The following is a 20076-nucleotide window of genomic DNA, read 5'->3' as shown; positions in this document are numbered from 1 at the left end:
CAAGCCCTGAATAGCCCTGAAGGGCCACAAGGTGCGATGACATCATCCAATACCAAGAAACCCTGCTTTTCTTGGTATGGAGCCCAGCAAAACTGACCATTGCTTCGCATCTTACGTTGCATTGAGTTCCTATTACTCCGACGATTTGTCTCTCTTTTATCTAGGACTCCCGAGATTGTTCTTTTCATCTACTCGGCGATTTCAATTCTTCTTCCAATCTCAATATTTCGGGTGCTTACGGTCTTTCCGCCTTGCCGCGTCTTATCACCTTCGGCAGATCCGGGTCACTCCGATACGCATGCAAGTTCAGTAGGACGAACGTTATTTCCCGCAGCATCATGGCGTCCTCTCGTTGGTGGCTATATGTGCAGGCCATCTTTTGGCGGTTTTTGATGCGCATCGGCATGTTCTTCCACGAGATCGGCCCTCCCAGACCCCCCCGACCGTTATTTACCCGTACCATTAACTCCGACTCTGATTGCCATCCCGTCGTCCTTCACTTCTACTGTCCACCAAATTACCACGAACAACGAAGACTTGGCCATCGCTTCCCTGTCGCCGTCAACTTCCACGGTGGTGGTTTCACACTTGGCGCTGCTACGGATGATTCTCGTTGGGCCAAAATAGTGCTGGACAATGTCGGGGCCGTAATGGTGAGTGTCAGCTACCGACGAGCCCCGGAGCACCCTTTCCCTGCGGCAGTAGACGATGGAGTCGAGGCACTATTATATCTCGCAACACATGCCGGCGAACTGGGATTAGACGTGAGCCGTGTGGCGCTGAGCGGCTTCTCGGCAGGCGGCAACCTCGCTGTCACGGTGCCCTTGCGGCTGCGTGGCCGACTTTCCACGGAAGTGAAGGAGCATCTGGGTCGAGCTGAATCTACACAAAATCTACTCAATCAGGTCAGCGATCTCAACATCGTTGCGTTATTTTGCTGGTACCCGATTCTGGACTTTGAAGAATCTCGCGACCACCGTCGTGCTATGAGTCTGATGCCGGACAAGACTCTCCCTGCATTTTTCACCACCCTCTTTGATGAGTCATATCTTCCTGATCTGGCTGAACGTTCCTCTCCATATGCCTCTCCAGTGCACGCATCTGACCGTATCTTGTCTGAAGCTCTTCCCCGCGACGTATTTTTCTTTATCTGCGAGTGGGACATGTTGATGAAGGAGGGCCAAGCTTTTGTTCGTCGCTTAGAGGGCCTTGGTAAACGCCCCCGTGCTATGCTAATCGAGAGAGCCCGACATGCGTGGGACAAGTCACCCAATCCGTGGCGGGACCAAAACAGCGTGGACGTTTTATACCGCGATGCCTGCGCGGATATGAAGGCCATCTTCGACCGGTGATCGGTGATCGGTGATCGATTTGCTTCACTTTTCATGTATTATTCTTAGTTTCTTTTTAGCACTCTGGGACATTGGCGTTTGAACTACTGGCATTCACGGCGTCTGCTGGTCTATAGCGTTTGATATGTTCATCCAACTCGCATTTTATGAGCCTCATATTGTATACATACAACATACTATGTAGATTAAGTATCGCTGTAGCTGTCTCAGATCGCATTGGCTGAAATCATATAATATTCATACACCTCGGCCCGGGGCCAGGTGGGCAATATTGAAAGCTTAGTGGGCTGATGCCGACCTTGGAACCTCGGGAGGCCCACTTCGGAACGGCAACGCCGCATCCGCACAAAAGTACGGGGTGCGATGCTCGGAGTATCGAATGTCAGTCAGGACCTTCCTTTTTGTTTTGGTGCTCAGATCTTGCCGAGGTCTAATGATCCATTCTAGGTTTCAATACAATACACATGCAGGGCAAAAATAGCCTAAACACACCCTCGCATGGAAGCAGCTGGCATTAGCAATATTGAATCGACTCATATTTGTGTCAGTAAAGCTGCACACTGCTGAGCGAAATCTTTCGTACCTACGAAATAAATGGTGGGACGATTACTATGGCCGATGTTAGCAAGTCTCAAGGAATATCAGGGGATAGAGCATCTTGATCGAATCCGTGTGCTCATCTTCAGGATTATAACCTGGTCATCCTAGGGCTTTCAGGTCAGCCTTCGCGATCAGCAACAAACCCCAAGAAGAACACATCTGGCTTTGCAGCTGGTGCTGTATATCAGGCCCAGTTATCCCAGTAGTCTCAGCAGATTCTACGGAGTACAACAATCATGTTGAACTCGGTATACTCCACTATTGGGGTAAAGGCGGGTATTCTCCCAATCGCAATGTGTTGAAATTGCCAAACTGGTGTAAGTTGTCTACTTCGGTATGCTTTTTCAAGATTGGATGAATATAAGAATGTTTACATATCAATTTACATATCGAAGTCTCCACTGGTTCTCGGTCAATGTCGATCACTGTAGTATCATCTATACGGTTGCGGTATCTCAAGCATCGACTGTATCAAACCAGATCTGCGGGTATATTTAAAGGCTCAAAAAGAATGAGCAAGTAACTGCTGATATCTTTCAATATACAACATAGAGGATTTCATACCTCGGATCTACATGGCCCCCAAAATTCTTCCCGTGCCTTCTCCGCTTTTTCCTCCACAATATATACCACTATTGGTCTATGAACTGACTCAAAAGAGACCGATTGATCACAGCGTCGCTTAAAATGTTGATCCCTATTTGTCATTTCCCGTGTCTCTTTATGGCTTAGACCAAAATGCGGCTCTAGCTTGGTGGTGCCTCCCTGGTTTTTCAATGATGGAACTGTAGAATATTCCTTCAGCTGCTTCGACATTCCTTTATCTGGCAATGTTCCTCTATACCCTTCTCCCTCTCTCCTTATTAGCATCCCTGGTCACAGCGGACAAGACATGCTATTATCCTAGCGGGGATATCGCGATCGATGATGTCCCTTGTTTCTCGCGTGACACGGACTCACCATGTTGCTCCAAAGATGCAATTTGTCTTAGCAATGGACTTTGCTATGGACTCACACAACCATTCGCGCTGAGTCGAGGTAGCTGTACCAATAAGAAGTGGCCAATTGACGGGGGATGCGACGATAGATGTTCTGAGGGTAAGCCAATCTTACCAAATTCGATTCCCTGCTTCAAAGCTAACGGCTATTTTCCTGGTTCAGCGAAAGATATGCGCAATAAAGGGTGTGTGCTACCCTTGCATCATGTCAAGGATAGGAAATCCTACTATTGCCCCAACTCCATCATGGTCGGTCCGTCAAACGAGCTTACTTGTTACGCTGGCTCCCCCTTCACCCTCGATCGTGGGGATTTGGTTTGGGACAAGGCTGCACTCACCAATTACACTTATGGTGGTGATAGCTCAAACTCCACTTCGCCTTCGAACACAACTACATGTCCTACAGCCTCAACAACACCAAGCAGCGAGAACAAGGATGGGAAAGGTAACAATGATGTCGCGATTGGAGCCGGAGTGGGGATCCCCCTAGGAGTCCTGCTTCTCACTGCGTTGGGCTGGGCGTTATTCGAACGGAGAAAACGTCTCTCTGTTCAGGCTACGATGGCAGGACTCCAATCCCAGGCTGCTGCGGCGCAGTGGGATGTGCAGAGGCAGGCACCCGTTTATTCTCCTCCTAGTGAGCTCTCGGCTGCTGGGAAACCGCCCCAGGAGCTAGCGACTACCCGTTAACAACGGTGCGTGGCCATCATCGTAGTCTCTTCGAAGTGGCACTAGGATAAAAGATGGAATGGTTGAGAGGGAATTTATATGCTTACAAGAATAGTCAGCCGTAAAAGCGGCTTTGTGATGTCTTTTCAGTGGTCTTTCAGTGGTCTCTTTAGTAGTCTTGTCAATTTTATAGGTTGACGGCAAAAAAAAAAGGTGGGAAAAGGCTTTATTTGTGCAAACGACTTTTCCAAGTATAACCTTTTGGTATGGTATGTTGACTCCGGATTTAATGCAGGTCTAAAGAAGCAAGTTTCTGGAAGCTTCGGGGACGAATGAAAAGGAGGGTATGACCCAATCGTTCAGGTGAGAAAGCAACCTTGGAAGCATTTTGCAAGCCGGAACAGGAAAAACTGACTTCTCGGCATTCCATAAGGGGCTCGCCGAATGTAGTAATACTTGGGAGTTCGTCTAGATGTGCCTATAGCGGCTCAGGTGGCGGGTTGATTGCTATTGGCGGAACCAAATCCAATAGCCCTTTCTAGCCGCTTGACGTGAGGTAATATCGTAATATCGCCACATGGCAGGGCAAGGTATTTTCAAGATCCCGAGATATCACCGTGTCATAGTTTACGAGGACTCATGACTTTATTGAATATAGGCATGGTTTGTATACTTGATGTAACCCATGTACAAGAGAGGGATTTAGGTGTGTATATATATGATAATTGTATAGAAGTCTAAAGGCTATATGCGGAGTGTTGTGCGAAGTCTCGCTTCACTCTGTATTTTGTATAGATCTTATAATAATGGAAGCAGAGGAATACTTGTGGAATATCATCCACCAATTAACTGATGTATAGAATTTTTATTCCTTGGCATGGACTTTCCCTGATATAAAGAATCTGGAGGGTTCAAGGGATCAACGGTGACGAAAGAGTGGAGTTAACCGTCTCTTCTCCACCCTTTACGTTTAGAATCAAGCTTTTGACACTTTAAAAACTGATTTATATATCGACTGGAACGAGTCCATACCTTTTTTTTTTCTAATTTTCTTTGCTTAACCTCGTGCATTGTTTCCTTTCATATTCCTTTTCACGATGGGACCCTTCAGGGAATCCGACCAGGATGTCGGAGTCCAAGGTATGATAAACGGTTCAAAGAGATTGCGAAACAGCAATAACGCTAATATCGCGATAGACACCGTGGAAGCTCCCGAACGCGAGCAACAAGAGGGAACACAAGAAGAAGGAAGTAAGAATGATGGCCTTGGAAACGTCCCATCATACAGTTTAGCGGGCTCTGGCGCACAGAATCCAAGCAACAACCGTGGATATACAAATCAAGAGTACGAACAGTACAGTTCTCAATTCCACAAGGGCAAAGAAGGCGATAGCCCGACATGGAGTCTAGCCCAGCCACTCCCTCATATTCTCCGACCTGGCATGCGTCATGGCGCCTTACCAGAGGATCGACGGGAGGATCAAGCTCCTATGGCAGAGAACGGCCAGGATCTAGCACACATGGATGAAGTTCAGAAACAAAAATCGGTGGAAAATCGAAAGAAGAAAGTCAACGATCCGAAAGAAGACGAGTTTTTCAATACTTGGTCGAAAATCCGTCACCATCTTCGCGAACCGCTGGCTGAATGGCTCGGCGTAAGTTTTCAATATGGCCCCAAAAACATATTGATTTACTAATATCTTTTGCAGACAACTATGGCAATGACAATCGGTCTTTGCGCCACCTTATCGAACTTTACATCCTCCGGCCAAGCCGGATCATATCCTGCTCAAAGCGCCGCCTGGGGCTTTGGATTCATGGCAGCTATCTACACCACTGGAGGTATGTCTGGTGGCCATTTAAACCCAGCCATCTCAATCACGCTATCTGCGTTCCGTGGATTCCCTGCGCGTAAATGCGCAATTTACATTGCTGCACAACTCCTCGGTGCTATCACCGCAGGCGGTATATCATACGCGATATACCATGACGCCATTGTTGAAGTCACCAAAGTAGCCAAAGTGCCTCAGAATGCGAGCGTCGCCGCCCAGGCGCTCCTCACGTTACCGAAACCGTTTGTCAAACCTGCGACTGCGTTCTTCACGGAGTTTTTGGGAAGCGCAATCTTGGTTGGCTCTATTCTCGCTCTGGGAGATGATACGAATGCTCCTCCAGGAGCGGGAATGCAGGCTTTCATTATTGGGATTATCATCAGTATTATAGTCCTTGCACTTGGGTATAACACCGGAGGGTATGTGTCCGATTTCTAGTTCCCGATCCCATGCGTTTGATGCTAATTGTCCGTCTTCTCTAGTTGTTTCAACGGTGCACGAGACTTTGGCCCTCGACTTGTTGCCCTCATGGCTGGATGGGGTGGTAAGATCTTCAGAGAATATCATGCATGGTGGGTCTGGGGGCCATGGGTCGCAGACATCACCGGTGCATTGTTTGGCGCCTTGGTCTATGATATGGCTATCTTTACTGGTGGTGAGAGTCCAGTCAACTATCCCCGGCGGAGGCGAAAGCGAGCATACCGTGTGAGAGCCTTGAACTTTCGGAAGAAACTTGGTGTTGGGAAAAGAAAGGTGCCCGATCTTGAGCGGTCTGTTAAGGAGACCGAGGGATGAACTGTCGATTATTTTGCGTGTATAATTATCACTTCGTATAAAGTCCAAAAGTAAAATTACCAGCTTGCAACACAAGAATAGTCACGGCTGTCGTTACTACGAGAGGCCAGAGTAAATAAATGTATACACACCACTGGGTGATTGTACTGTTGAAATCCCCAACGAATGGGATATTTGATGCATATGAATATGGAATACAATAAACCGAGATCAGTGGTTAATTCTTAAACAGACAGCTCAGAATTGATCCCTTGTGCCTGCCTTCTGCTCCTCGCTCCACCTCTTTTCATTCAACGATGTCCACCATGGGTGCGTTGGATCTTGATCCTGTTTCTCTGCGAGATCATCCCACGGCTTCGGGCTGAGAATGTAATGTACATTTTTAACATTCTCATCGCGCCATATAGTGCCATGTACACCTTCCGCTCGCATGGTCTTGAGTGCGTTGTATATATATGGGAGTGCAACCCAGCGACCATAAAACAGATCACCAAGAAGGGATTGATCAGCAAAGTCATAACTCGATGTTGTAGAAGTGGCAAGCTGTCCAGTAATTTTCTCATATGTTGCCTGAGCTGGGTTGACCACCTGCAGGCCTCCATTGGGTATCCCCAATCCTGAAGTAGCTGGAGCGCCGACTGTTTGTGCGATGTCCGGATTCTCATGCTGCTTACTATAGGCGCAATTGGCCGGAATCCTTTGAGAGTCGTCGAATTAGCTAAGCTGTAATTTGCGCTTGAATGATTCCTGGCTCCGGGGAGAGGGTCGGTCTTACCAGTTTGCTGGATAGTGAGGTTTATGAAGCGGATTGCAGGTACAAGCATGGCTAGCGGCAAAGACTCGATCTCCGTTTCCAGCCATCTCTGGCGGGTCCAATTCGAGATCCATTAATTCATCCATATTTTGAAGGACGAGCATGTCGCTATCAAGTTGCACGACACGGTCATATTCGACGAGTGAGAACGGGGTGAGTTTGCTCCAACAATCGTAGAACCGTACATCGTTGGTGAAGTCCTTAGGAGCTGACGGAAGGAGATACGGTACATGGCGCTTCAAGATATTCCGGGCATCAAGGGCTTTGTGGCCCTCGGCGGGGAATGAGTCTGTGTAGAGAACAACAAGCGGATACTTTGAGCCCACCCTTCTGAGAGAGTATTCAAGTGTCAAAAGGCCAGACAGGTACGCAGTATTTGTTATGAGCGTGGTCCAAACTGAGAATCGTTATCATACTGAGACATATCGCGGGGTTTCAGATTGCCCTGTCGATCCGTACCTTTCGAGGCATGTTTGGGGATGTTCTCATCCATTGTGAAGATCGCAACACTGCATATACTTTATTAATTTGGTTGTGATTGATCAATACAAGTCGAAACTCACATCTGATTGAAATTGGCTGTAATTAGAATCTGCAATGTAGGTAGAAGTGGAGAGTGACAAGGAGAGCTCAGGAGCGCGTAAGCGCGTTGTGAGGGGCAACTTCCCCGCGCTCCGGTATCGCCGAATTTGCTCAATGAGGGGCAAAAAGGCGCAATTGATATAGAACTAGCATGTCTAATGACCACGTTTTGACACTAATTTTTACCGATATTCGAGTATGTATGTAGCTTTTCTAATCAATATGTAGGGCTAAGCGCTATGTGAATGCCCTGGCGGAAAGAGTCCGGGGATATGGCGATCCATAACCCCAAAGTTTTGATTTCAATTCCTATTGGTTGATATGAGTAGACGATCAACTCTACTGAATTGGGAAATATTCCAATAAGAAATAAGTGCAGCCAGTGGGTATGAGCCTCAGTAGGCCAAATAAATCTCTTTACATCGACACAGGGATGTTTAACCGCCACTAGGCACAGGCACAATGTACATCGACGTACATCAACGTACATAGAAAGAAGTGATTAGACATGTCTGTTCGCATACCTGCATGAGACAGCCTCGGTGAGCAAACACATGAACGGGGCTCTGCTTGACCTATTTCAATATGAGAGAGCCTGTCGAGAAGCAAAAAGGCGAGTACTACGGTATACCCATTCATACCTTCCCAAAATGCAACTTTGACGACGTCCCATTTATAAATATCCCGTTGACTTCAAAAAGAACGGCTATTATGCACCCTCATTCATTCCTAACAGATCGCGGGTTGGTTAGCCGAAATCACAATGGACATCTCGTCGACAATTGCTATATGGCTCTCTGTGGCTGTTACAGTCGTCGGTCTTGGTTCTATCGCTACTCGGTTCGGCGCCATCCTCGATTTCCCTTTAGGGGTGTACCTTGGATGAGCAGATAACTCTTCGAAGCAATATCTTGTCTTTAATCTGGTATACTTCCCATAGATGAATTATGAATAGCGATTCTTCTTCAGTTTCAAACTCCAATTGTTCCTATCCCACCTCTTCCATGTCTTCGATATATATACTTCCTGTCTTGTTCCACTTCTATAAAGCTTGCAACGTGGGGAAGATAGATGCCGAGAGTATCTATATCTTATTTCAATGGAAATATAAGGAGTTAATATAGAAAGCAATGTCTTTGTTTCGAAGGCATCATCGAGAATAGGAAAGAAATTCCACTCGGACCTCCACAATCAGCCTCAAAAACGCTAGTCTCCAATATGGACACCATTCAAAGGAAACAGATTCTGCTATAGGTGGAGACTAAGAGACTAACAAGCCAATTTCCTTTTTTTCTTATCCAACGAATAGAAGCGAATTCCATTTCCCCAAGTGATTTTGTCGCTTAAAGTGGCGTTCTTTATAAAAGTCTCGCTCAAAAATAGGGCTTGAAAAAAAACCCGTTCAGGGGAAAACAATATCGCAATGAAGATCCAAGGCCCTCAGTCATAGCCCAGGACAGCATTTCCCGGCATACGGAGTATATGCTATATGTATTATTCCCTCTCTTGACAATTTCATCATCGCCATGCTCGCTCAGGGGCAGACATTTACAAAATTCTCAACGGCAAGCATAGTGATCCTATCATGTCTCTTCTTCATCCTCTATTATCACCCAATGAGACTAGCGACACCAGAAAAGCACTCTCATGATGTATCCAGAGAGGATCTCCAAATGCCATCACCGCAGATCCCAGAGAAGATCTGGTACAAAACCGGGCCTAAAGGATTGAGCGACCAGTCACACTCCTGGATGGACGAATGTCTCCACAAAAACCCAGCTCATAGCGCGCAGATCATGACAGACCTCACGGGCGATGAATATGTGCGAACCAATTTCGCTTATCGTCCCGATATCGTCGCCACATACCTTTCTCTCGCGGTGCCGATTCTGAAAGCCGATTTCCTGCGCTATCTACTTCTTTTCAATGAAGGTGGCATCTGGTTTGATCTTGATGTCTCGTGTGGTGATGTACCCATTAGAGAATGGATTCCCAATACAATGCGCGCGAAAGCTAGGCTTGTTGTTGGGTGGGAGTTTGATGTTGGATGGGGGGAAGGGTTCTTTCGGCAGTTTGAGAGTTGGGCGATAATGGCGGCTCCTAGGTCGTCGCATCTATTGGTGGTTATTGAGGATATTATGGAGGGGATTCGTCTGAAGACGGAGGAGTATGGGGTTCAGGTTTCGGAGTTGACTTTGGATATGACGGGTAATGTGGTTGACTTTACGGGGCCGAGGCGGTTGACGAGGGGGGTTTTCAAGAGCTTGGAATTGGCTCGCAATGAGACGGTTGATATGGCGAGTATCTCGAACCTCTTGGAGCCTGTTTTGGTTGAGGATGTTTTGATCTTGCCGGGCTATTCATTCGCTGCTTTGACGAATTATTATGGCAATGAGACGATTGGCCCTGCATTGGTCGAGCATCATTATGCCGGGACTTGGAGGAATCACAATGGTGGTGAGATGTGAGGGATATGTACCATTAATGCACAACAGAGCCATATGATTTATTAGTTAGAAGATATCACGAAATTTCATGTAATTATTTCCCATTTTTTTGAACAGCTAGATTCAATGGTAGTACACGAGGTAGAAATTTCTCAGGGATTCCACCGGATAGTTCCGCGCTCAAGAACGATATCATCAGTCATATAAGAAGCCGGGAACTTTTTGTGAAAAAAAAAAACAAGATCAAAAGATCGCAAAGATTGGTGGAAATCCCAGACGCCACGCTGAAGTAACAAAAAAATCGAACCGAAAATCAAGTCCTGATTCGAGAAAGAAACATCATATCCTATTCACTCATCATCAGTCTCAGTGACATCCTCACCGGAGTCATCATCGGACTCGTCAGCTCCGCTGTCTGACTCATTCGCGTCGTCGAGACCTGGAATGCCGCGCCACTCGACGTAGTCGCCCTCCAGCCAGCGACGACTGCGGGGAAGCTGGTAGGGATCGAATGGGAAGTATGCATCCAGTTGATAGCCGATGTTATCACCGGCGCGGATCTCGCGGCCCACGTGGCTGAAGCGAGGGTCAGACATAGTGGAAATGCTCCTGAAGGCAGTGACCCGAATGCGCTTGTTGGTCTCAAGGAGAGGATAGATGTATAGGAATTGGAAGTGATGTGCGATGCGAGCGAACTCGGCGACGATGGCCGGGGAGCAGACCTTGAGCGGGTTCAGTCGTGAATAGATACATTTGTGAAGGAATTCTTTGATGTTGGGAGGGAATACGATCTGGCCCGGCTCAAGCTCGTCCACCTGGTCCGCAGTATCACCATCAATGGCAGCAGTTGTAAGATCGCGCCACCGGAAACAGAAGATATACAGCAGAGCCTGCGCGGTAGAGTAGAAAGGTCCGTAGCGACGCAGATCTGGACCACGGCAGCTGTCCTCGTAGTCCATGCGTAGGCTGTTCAGGTGTGTCAAGAGGAGATCGAAAACGTCGCGGACTACTTCTCCAGAGATGTGGGCACCACGTGCAACAAAGCTGGCCAGGTATGCGGCTGCTGATTGGCGAAGGATGGCAGGCTGTAACTTGTTGAAGATAAGCTGCACAAATGTGGACGCAAAGCGGTCGACAAGGACAGGGGAGACCTGGGAGAAATGGAACAAGAGGAATTGGGAGTGACGGGATCGGTATGTAGGAAGAATGATCGTTTGGAAGTGGCTGAGGAGGAGATCCAACGCATTCTCCTTATCGTCCAGAGTGCCCGACGTGAATGGGGGAGAAAAGTATTCAAAGAGGATATCAATCATCCCATCCACTTTAAGAATGTTGTCCTTGATCTTTTTAGCCCCCTTGGTGTCGTCATCTTCATCTTCTGATTCATCGCTGGCAACCGAGGAAGCATCATCATCAATCTCCTGATCATCAGTCTGTAAGATTTCATCGTCAACATCCTCTTCAAAGTCCTCCATATCAACCTGGATTTCAACGTCGACCTTGACAAGTTTCTCGGTGATCAGAGCGAGGATATCGGACTGAAGCTCTGGGGCGTAGGTGATGATTTGAATGAGATTGCGGGTGTAGGCGATGTTCGCGCTAGCAAGATCGGAGTCGATGGGGAACTGAGTAGATAGAATCGGGGAGAGTGATCCACTACCAGCCGGGATGAGTCGTAGCAGGTGGCGCATTGCCATGTGGACGCGAGTGTGCATTTCGGATTGTGAAACAACGGCGTAACCGGGCAGTCGACCGGTTCCTCGAGGGAGGGACCCGAGATTGGTGGCCAACATCTTCAAGACAGGACCCATGAAAGTACCATGTGCAGCAGCAAGGTTGCCTAGGAACCGGGTGTACAGCTTGACGTAGGATTCGTCCCGTCCAAGCCACTCGCTGTTGATGATCGCATGGACCAACCCGCTGCAAGAGCGGTCCAATGAGGCAACATGGGAAATCAGACCAAGGAGATAGTTCCGCAAAGAGGTGTGCGTTGGCGATTCATATGCAAGCAGGCTGTCGTCGCCTTGCTTTTTTGGATCGGCTGAAAAGATTCCCTTGATTCGGTCGTAGCCTTCACTTTCTGACATTGTGACATGTCGGTGGATAGCCCCACGGACCTCTTCCCGAATGACTGCCAGACTCTTCTCCGACAAGCTAGCATCATGTACCATCACATCTTGATCAAACTGGACGCGGGGTCGCTTCCTATTGGGAGGAAGGTCTTCGGTCGCGTCATCGGCCTGGGATGAGGAAGGGGAGGGGGGGAGGTCCATTTCGCTCATTCTGCGTTTCGAGCCGGCGACCACGGGAGGAGCTTTCGAGGTTTTGAGAATCGGGACTGGGGAGGAAGTCGGAAGCATTTTGGATCGAGATAGCGTGGGTGTGGCCTGTACCGCCGGTTTGCGTGAGGTCGTGGCAAGGGAGACCATGGCCGAATGTGAGGAAGAAGGGATGTAGGACAGGTTCTAAGCAGAAGCCAGTATGGACATTTGCTTCTCTGCACTCCGGCAGAAATCAAATCCAGTGGACTTCCGATTCAATGTCGGGAGCTTATCAAAACCTGGTCCAAGCACACGACACTTTTTCACGTCGAGGTCTTGGGGCTTTGCTACAGATTGGAATAGGAGGAAATGGCAACAGTCTGTCTGCATCCGTGGAGGTCCAGTTGCTTGAGATAAATAAAATCGGATGCAGACAGAATGGTCAAGTTGCTGGATCTGGATCCAAAGCAAAGCGAAATTTTTCCTTCTTTTCCTTCGGTCACTTGTGGAGCCCAGCGGAACACCCGTGACCGTGTCGGTGAGCCCTACGCTATACCTAATTGGGTAATATTGACTTATGTCATCGTGTGCTCAATTGTCATTTTTTATACATCATCTTCTACTCCGTACGTGTTGCTTTGTTCGACTCTTGAAGACACTTTTGAACGCGTTGATTGGAATATATTCGAGGCTCCAAATGAAACAATGAAACTCCATATGACCTAAAAAGTCAAATCAAAGACCCCAAAATCTTCACACAAAGACTTTGTACGTCTCGTCAAAGGATCGTATGAAGCAGTTGACCCCAAAATGAGACAGAAATCAATACCGACAAAAGACTGTCTATTACGGCAAAAAAGGAATAAATTCAAAAATCAGGAGTGCGGGAGCAAAAGGTCCTCCCATGGTATCGTAGAACAAGGGGCAATAGTCGTAAAAGAAAGAATGATAGTTGGTTGTCGTGGCGGGCGAAGGAATATCCAGTCCTTGCAAGTCCGCAATCTCGTGTCGTTGATCATCCCGGATCAACCGGGGTGGGGGCAGCAATTATATTAGAACCATGACGTGCACATAGGTCCACGTGTGTCCTCAAAAATGCTGCCGTACAGTTCTTCAACTTCCACAAGATAATCTTCGACAGAGAACTTCTTAAGCCCCTTGGAATAGAGAATCCGCTCTTCGTCATCAAGTATATTGAAGCCTCCAAATTCTTCTGCAACCTCGTTCACCTGCTCTAGCTCTTTGCCGAATGGATGCGGCTCGGCCTGGAAGAATGCTTGTGTCTCACGAATGGTCGGTGTGCTGCGCGTTGCGTTCAGCGGGGGCGGGGACATCCTAGAGATGGAGCGCGAGCGAGCGAGCTCCTGATGCGACCGCTTGGTGTGGGACAGAGCCCGCTTGGGCACTAGCGGAGCATCTGTAGTTGACGAAGACGAAGTGGAGGAGCGCGGGTGGCTTGTCACCGTACCCGTGCGCTTCGGGAAATACGACGCCATCGGGTTTGCGTCAATTGGAGAGCCTCCGTGAGCAGACATGTCGGGTGAAGACATTGAAGATGCGTAGCTTTGCGGAGAGAACCCGGCGTCCGAGTCGTCGCGCGATCCTAGCGATGAAGCAGATGAAGAGCTGGCTAATTTGACTGGGTTGATATCAGGTGCGTCGTAAGCGAGCATGTTGGTTGTGGACAACAGCTGGACCGGTCCAGATATATTGCTCCGCTTTATGCTTGCTGAGTTGAGTCGCACGTGCCCTTCGCCACGATATGGCATAGGTGCGGATACTTCCGGGCGCTTATTGCGCCGGGTGAATGCTCTCGAGAGGTTTGACATGGCGAACTCGGAGTGGTCAAGTTGAAAATAATGCAGAGCGTTTCGGTGCGGTCGGAAATTGATTTATAGGTTTACACATCCAATGTGTGTTTAAAATCTGGTCGCTCTTTTGTGATCGAATTCGTAGTTGAGACTCTCGCGTGGTAAGACAATCGCGGGGTGAAAGAATGTTAGATTCAACTGGAATGTCCAATATCAGATCGGTGTGGTTTGATCAGTGTGATTTGAATCTTCAAATTCTATGGTGAAACACAAAATGAATGTTCCTTTGATTTTGCGCAGCAAAATGTAAAGGGAAATAGCCTTGTGTCCTTAAGGAGTGGCGCACAAGAGAATAAAAAGAAAATAAAGAAAGGAGTCCAGGATCTCAGATCACTTTGTATCTCGGACTTAAAGAATTGAAAGAGAGAATGAAGGAACAAAGGCACACACACACACACAATCCCAAGGAGGTTGGAAAAGAAAGAGAGAAGGGGGGGGGGGCCGGTCCTCCTTACGGGGGATTTTGGGCGCTACACCAGTGTTTGACTACTCTGACCAGTGGGAGGCTAAAAGATGGAGCCCAACAGTTCTGTCAAGGGCCCAGAGTTCTTAAGAGTGGTTCATCCAAACTTTTAGTATTTGCCTCTTCGGTATATGAACTACGCCTATATTTATTCTTTTGATATGTTGTACACATCTCCGAGTTCCAGTTCCATCTTCTAGGGTCATCTTCCAGGGTCATCTTTCCAGGGTACGGATATGTGCCTGGGTATGGAGGGAGTAAATGTGTACTCCGTACCTGTGTACCTGTTTGACGTGTCCCATCTGCGCTGTCCACGGGTCCATATTAACCCTTGGAAGTCTGCATGTGAACACCTACATGTACTGAATATTATCCCTTGAAAACTGACCCGTACTGTGTAATGCGATGTTACCCCGAATATAATCTAATTGAAACGGATGCAGGTCCGGGCTTTTAGTCTGAAGGCACGGGCGTTTCATCAACCACTTGTATCCGTTCCACGTTCAAAGTATGTGCCCCGTGACCCGTTTGGTTCGAATCCAGAGATGGTCCAATCAGAGAGTCCAACTGGAAGAACTCTCAGGTCAAGTGGTTTTGTTGCGAGCACTTGTAGCTGATCAAGTCTGGAGGGGTTGGGATTCCAGATCGAAATCTTGCTCGTTATCTAGTCTGGTGGATTTTCTGTGGAGTATTGGTGTTTAAATTCTTCTAAGCCCTTCATCTCAGACTCCACTGAAAACTGTGTGGAGTGGAGTGAACCCGCTAGGGTCCTACAATGTAATGAAGCCTGCATGCAATCTATTGTATGTTGTACTCCGTACGGTGTCCCATATATCGTAAACTGCTCCTTGCTGTGAAGGCTTTTCTTTCACTTGACAAAGCCATTCTGATCCCTTAAAACCCTTGAAAGTTTAATACACGTGATTTGATGAATAAAGGTTAAAGCCTCAGGCATTTTTGGTATGTCAAAACCTGTCGTTTTGGGTAATATATGGTCCAATCAATAGTATCTAAGATACATTGCACACCTTAATTGTAAGGTATGTTGTATGGAGGCATTGAGCCGAGTGGTACCAGGCGGTCAGTCCACTTGCTGCTCATCGGATTGATTGCCACAATAGGATGGTGGCCATAATAGTTTTGTTTGTTATTTTTGCATCCATGCACGTGGTCGCGGTTCGGCTTGGCATAAACTACTAACAATTACATCAGACCTACGCCTAATCCCGGTGATCCTTTCACCAACTGACAATCCTGACAAGCGGGCTCCTGGAACTCTGTCCACTGTTGCATTAATGCCTCCCTCCAGAGTTTCTACTCCACCTTCTGTGGCGGTCTCGCTTGTCAAGTCACCTACGAAAACTTCCGCTCTGAAGTATAGGCTGACTCCCTCTTCCTTTGGTCATGTCGCCTAAGGATTGCCAGTTTACCATCCCCTCTGGCTGGACCTCGAACCCATCAAGTCCTCATTGTCAGGAAGAGTGGATAGGCGCCGACTCCGAAGGTCAACTAATTGCTCAAGCCTATAGTCTCCAACCAGGACAGCCAGTTATGGAGGATAATAACGGCTGGCACACGATTTTCCTGTCTAGCAACAAGTTCTATCTTTGGGGGCGGATGAACGACGAAGTCGAAGAATTTGTGTCTCAAGATATTCACGAGATCGCTTCTTTAATTTCCCAGTCAGGGCTTAAAAAACTAGCCAGAACTTGAAAGCCTCTTATTTAACTTCTGTATTAAATATACGACCCAGATCATAAGGTAAACATCTAATATGTCTAATCTTTAACTGAGAGATTACGCTAGAGAGTAGACCTGGCAGTGACCCATAGGTAACCCTTATAAGTTCATACACCAACATGGTAGCCTGTAGATTTGGAAAGAGCCTAGGCTTCATCAGGAAAGAGCGAGGCTTCAATATAATTGTTGGACATGTTTAAGACATGTCATTTCAAAAATAAAGGCTCGGGTTATTGTGTGACAGCTTCTCAGCTTTGCTCGGCCGTCCCGTCTCCACTCCCACCGAGACACCGGCATCATCCTCGACGCCGATTATTTCGTCTGGGGAATTACCTGCAGACGGCATGGGCTGATGTATATCGTATGAACTTCCCGAACTGCCCCTGTTGTCCCTGTGTTCCCATGCATATGAGACCGATCCGGAATGAGATTGATCTCCCAAGTTCTGCGATGTATCGTGAATAGGAGTCCTAGGAATCGCGTAGCCACCTCCCGATGTGTCCGAAACCATGTCATTTGGCTGCTCAATAGTAAACCGGGCCGACATAGCCGTCAGCCAACGCTCCATATCGGGCCGTTCTCGAAGGGGCAGCTGAGACCACTCTTCCATGCGGGCTGCCTTGGTTTTCGGCGCGGTATCCGTCTGTGCTGGGGTTTGTACTGCTGTCGATTGACCCATCGAGCGGATGGTCATCAAAGCCCCGTAAAGGGCTGACTCGGTCTCTGCTAGTCTATCTTCCAATTGGTTCAAGTATCCTAATGGTAAGCCTCTGGGCCAATGAGTTAGCTTCCCGCGGGTACCTGCATATATAAATATGTAGACTTGGGTACTTGCCTTTTACCACTCTCGGGGTAGATACATTTCGATGTTTCACCTGCGCATTGGGAACAGAACGGACTTGATGGTGCAAATGATTAGGAATGGAACTATCGAACTTAAATGTGAAACCATTTTTGATCTTACAGTGTGCGATCACACTACATATGCATTTAGTGGTCAGCACTTTGTCTTGCTGCTACAAAAGAAAAACATACTTTGCATTTGCGTTGTCTGCATAGCTCGCAAGAAATTGGATTCAAGGTCTTCTCTGGTGATCTCCGGAGTCAGTCGATCTATGCTTTTATGTGGGGTATTCTGGCCACACCTGACATGGTGACACCAGGTGCCTTCCGCTTCGATCGCAATTGCGCCATTTGTTGATCAAAGGGTCATACAATCCAAAATGCAGTGCAATCGTCGGAGATACCAGATATCAGACTACCACCGTCATGGGAATAGTTGATGCTGCTTGGAGAAAGTTTCGGAGTAAGAAACCTCCGGGAACATCATTGGCAGGCACGTGATGCCCACCATATTATCAACCATAAAATGCAGCAAGACTATATAGTAAGTACAAGGAGATGTATTAATTTTATTCTAATAAGCGAAATGCATCGCCATGTCATTCAAAATCCCTGCGTATCGGTCGTGATGACGCATCCGATTCCTGGCCCTGTTGATATGAGATGTTTATGCGCGTCGTTGTCATGATTCTACCTTTGGCATTCTCCTTGTCAATCCCTGGGCTCGCCATCTCCAGGCTATCATCATGCCATAAATCATTGTCGGTGAGGTTTCTTTCGGACCCACTCGCTTGCGGCCCATGACGTGCCTTATGTTGGCTATATGGATTGGTAGTTTGCTGGGTGGTGTTGAAGAGACGTGGAAAGAAGAATTGGAGCGGATGCCGGAATACTGGTAGACAAGTGCAGATAATGCCAGTGTTTGCTTCAACCACGCTCCAGATGGTGGCCGGAATAGGACCGCCTGATCGTGTTAGCCTATATATACCGTGGATTGTACTGGCGGGAAGCAAACTCACTAGTCGGATCCGCATCAGTGGCAGATTGAATAAGTGTGGAAATCCGGATGATCGTTGTCACGCAGACACTATATGTATGAGCAGTTTGTCGGAAGGTATAAAATGTATCCGCACTTACAATGCTCCCATTCCGAAGACCACGAGGAGACCAATCTTCTTCGACCGTTGTAGCCGTAACTGACTCAAGGGGTATATAGGTAGGGCGAGAATGAGCAGGTCAAGTACCATGTTGATAACTGAATAAGACATCCACAACCCCTCTTTGTCCAGACATTTCGGGGTTTTGAGGGTTTTATCCCAGAACGAGGCGATGGGTTTGCATTGGAAGATGGTGAGGAAGACGTATGCCGCGCCCCAAATACTGATCACCCCCAATCCATAATAGCAGATTAACCGGAAGATGCGCTGGGGAAATATTCGAAGGTATAGGCAGAGGAAGGAGAGTTTGTTGACAGCAATGACAATCTTGTATACGATCTGCGCGCCAAAGAACCACTTGAGTGCCGCCACTCGATCATCTTGGGTGAGATCTCTAGAATGTTTTCCATATCCATAGTGTACCGCTAATTTTGAATGAGTAGGCGTTCTGCGGACAAATATTGATGGGAACGTAACCTACCAGAGCACTCGGTCACTGTGAGAACAATTGAGCATATCTGTCATATGTCAATATTCTGATTATAATCCCCATGCTTCGAGAACAACCCACCAGTGATGCCAAAATCATCCAATCATCCGATCCTAAATGGCTGTGATGGAATCGAATAGCAAGTCTAGACAAAACGAAGAGACCAGCAACAATTACCATCACAACACTACATATCCATAGCGGAAACCCTCGATTGGGCACATCAGGTGTACTCAATCCGATTTCGTAGGCCATAACACGTTGATTTGGCTAGTGCAAATTTGCGAAAGGAAAGGGAATAAGCCTGGTTCTTTATGATAGCCCGGCACTGCGATGGCCCCCGACGATCACATCGCCAGGTGCGGGCGGCCCCACGATGTTCGAGGCAAATCCTCGCTCAGATAGTAGTCTTGGCCCGGTAAGCTAGACGGACATCGGAAGATAGGGAAGAGAGGTATATGAATTTAGATTGGTGGTATTAAAGTCCGTAGGGGCAATGTAACTATGTGCGGCATACATATTGATGGTCTCGGCTCTAGAGCGAATCAAAAAAGTATTATGGAGTAGTCCAAACTTTGGTAGAACTTGGAGAAACGCCGGCAATCGAGCTATAGGCGATTTTTGTGGGTATATAGATAGGTTCGATGTAGATCGAATACACATCTGGCTAGACACTAACCGATCCATCTATATTGTACAACATAACAATGCGGTTTTCCACGTGGATATGCATAAAGAAGCAAAAAAGAACCCTCGAACAAAGAAAAGAAGCCTTGCTCAAATTGGTTTTAATTTCCGCGTAAGCATTTAAACTCTCCACATATGCAGGGATGTTGAATTAGTCTGTGAAAAGGGCGCTCATGTCTTATAAATCTGATGATATGACTCGACAAGAGATCGCCTGACAAATCCCGGTCTCATTATTTTATACACCATACTTTTATTATGGGGTATAACGAATAAAAAGCCGGTCTATAGGAAAGATCGTCATGTCTAACTTCCATATTAGTCGCCAAGGATTCTTATGGCCCCCGGTTTTCTCAAGCTACGCAGCTGGTGTAGATTGCCAATATACCAATTCAAGCCGCGATCGGCGATCGTATCGCAACTAAGCGAACGGAATATTCGGAACCCCTGGCGATAGATGGTGGATTCCACAATG

The 20076-nt window shown here is 47.4% G+C and overlaps 8 protein-coding genes across 8 annotated transcripts; 4 read left to right on the top strand and 4 right to left on the bottom strand.

The window, feature by feature from the left end:
- Nucleotides 1-338: 338 nt before the first annotated feature.
- On the top strand, nucleotides 339-1352 carry PGRI_073230 (Alpha/beta hydrolase fold-3; the record flags this gene model as incomplete). Its single annotated transcript, XM_040795037.1, has 1 exon — nucleotides 339-1352. One exon carries the CDS (start codon nucleotides 339-341, stop codon nucleotides 1350-1352), a length of 1014 nt encoding a protein of 337 aa, XP_040652714.1.
- A 1844-nt stretch (nucleotides 1353-3196) lies between these two features.
- PGRI_073220 (uncharacterized protein) lies at nucleotides 3197-3640 on the top strand (the record flags this gene model as incomplete). The annotated part of the gene is made up of 1 exon (XM_040795036.1): nucleotides 3197-3640. The coding sequence occupies one exon, from the start codon at nucleotides 3197-3199 to the stop codon at nucleotides 3638-3640; it is 444 nt and encodes a 147-aa protein (XP_040652713.1).
- Nucleotides 3641-4716: 1076 nt separating this feature from the next.
- PGRI_073210 (uncharacterized protein) lies at nucleotides 4717-6246 on the top strand (the record flags this gene model as incomplete). Its single annotated transcript, XM_040795035.1, has 4 exons — nucleotides 4717-4759; nucleotides 4817-5274; nucleotides 5329-5870; nucleotides 5934-6246. The coding sequence occupies 4 exons, from the start codon at nucleotides 4717-4719 to the stop codon at nucleotides 6244-6246; spliced, it is 1356 nt and encodes a 451-aa protein (XP_040652712.1).
- Nucleotides 6247-6483: 237 nt separating this feature from the next.
- On the bottom strand, nucleotides 6484-7553 carry PGRI_073200 (glycosyltransferase family 8 protein; the record flags this gene model as incomplete). The annotated part of the gene is made up of 3 exons (XM_040795034.1): nucleotides 6484-6943; nucleotides 7022-7457; nucleotides 7520-7553. The coding sequence occupies 3 exons, from the start codon at nucleotides 7551-7553 to the stop codon at nucleotides 6484-6486; spliced, it is 930 nt and encodes a 309-aa protein (XP_040652711.1).
- Nucleotides 7554-9258: 1705 nt separating this feature from the next.
- Nucleotides 9259-10110, top strand: PGRI_073190 (uncharacterized protein; the record flags this gene model as incomplete). The annotated part of the gene is made up of 1 exon (XM_040795033.1): nucleotides 9259-10110. One exon carries the CDS (start codon nucleotides 9259-9261, stop codon nucleotides 10108-10110), a length of 852 nt encoding a protein of 283 aa, XP_040652710.1.
- A 329-nt stretch (nucleotides 10111-10439) lies between these two features.
- On the bottom strand, nucleotides 10440-12518 carry PGRI_073180 (rDNA-binding RNA polymerase I transcriptional factor; the record flags this gene model as incomplete). Its single annotated transcript, XM_040795032.1, has 1 exon — nucleotides 10440-12518. The coding sequence occupies one exon, from the start codon at nucleotides 12516-12518 to the stop codon at nucleotides 10440-10442; it is 2079 nt and encodes a 692-aa protein (XP_040652709.1).
- Nucleotides 12519-13402: 884 nt separating this feature from the next.
- Nucleotides 13403-14179, bottom strand: PGRI_073170 (uncharacterized protein; the record flags this gene model as incomplete). Its single annotated transcript, XM_040795031.1, has 1 exon — nucleotides 13403-14179. One exon carries the CDS (start codon nucleotides 14177-14179, stop codon nucleotides 13403-13405), a length of 777 nt encoding a protein of 258 aa, XP_040652708.1.
- A 2456-nt stretch (nucleotides 14180-16635) lies between these two features.
- On the bottom strand, nucleotides 16636-17103 carry PGRI_073160 (uncharacterized protein; the record flags this gene model as incomplete). The annotated part of the gene is made up of 1 exon (XM_040795030.1): nucleotides 16636-17103. The coding sequence occupies one exon, from the start codon at nucleotides 17101-17103 to the stop codon at nucleotides 16636-16638; it is 468 nt and encodes a 155-aa protein (XP_040652707.1).
- Nucleotides 17104-20076: the final 2973 nt, after the last annotated feature.

This window comes from Penicillium griseofulvum (assembly GCF_001561935.1).
Source record: "Penicillium griseofulvum strain PG3 chromosome Unknown contig_6, whole genome shotgun sequence".
Lineage (NCBI taxonomy): Eukaryota > Fungi > Ascomycota > Eurotiomycetes > Eurotiales > Aspergillaceae > Penicillium > Penicillium griseofulvum.
This window is presented reverse-complemented; position numbering and strand designations above follow the sequence as displayed.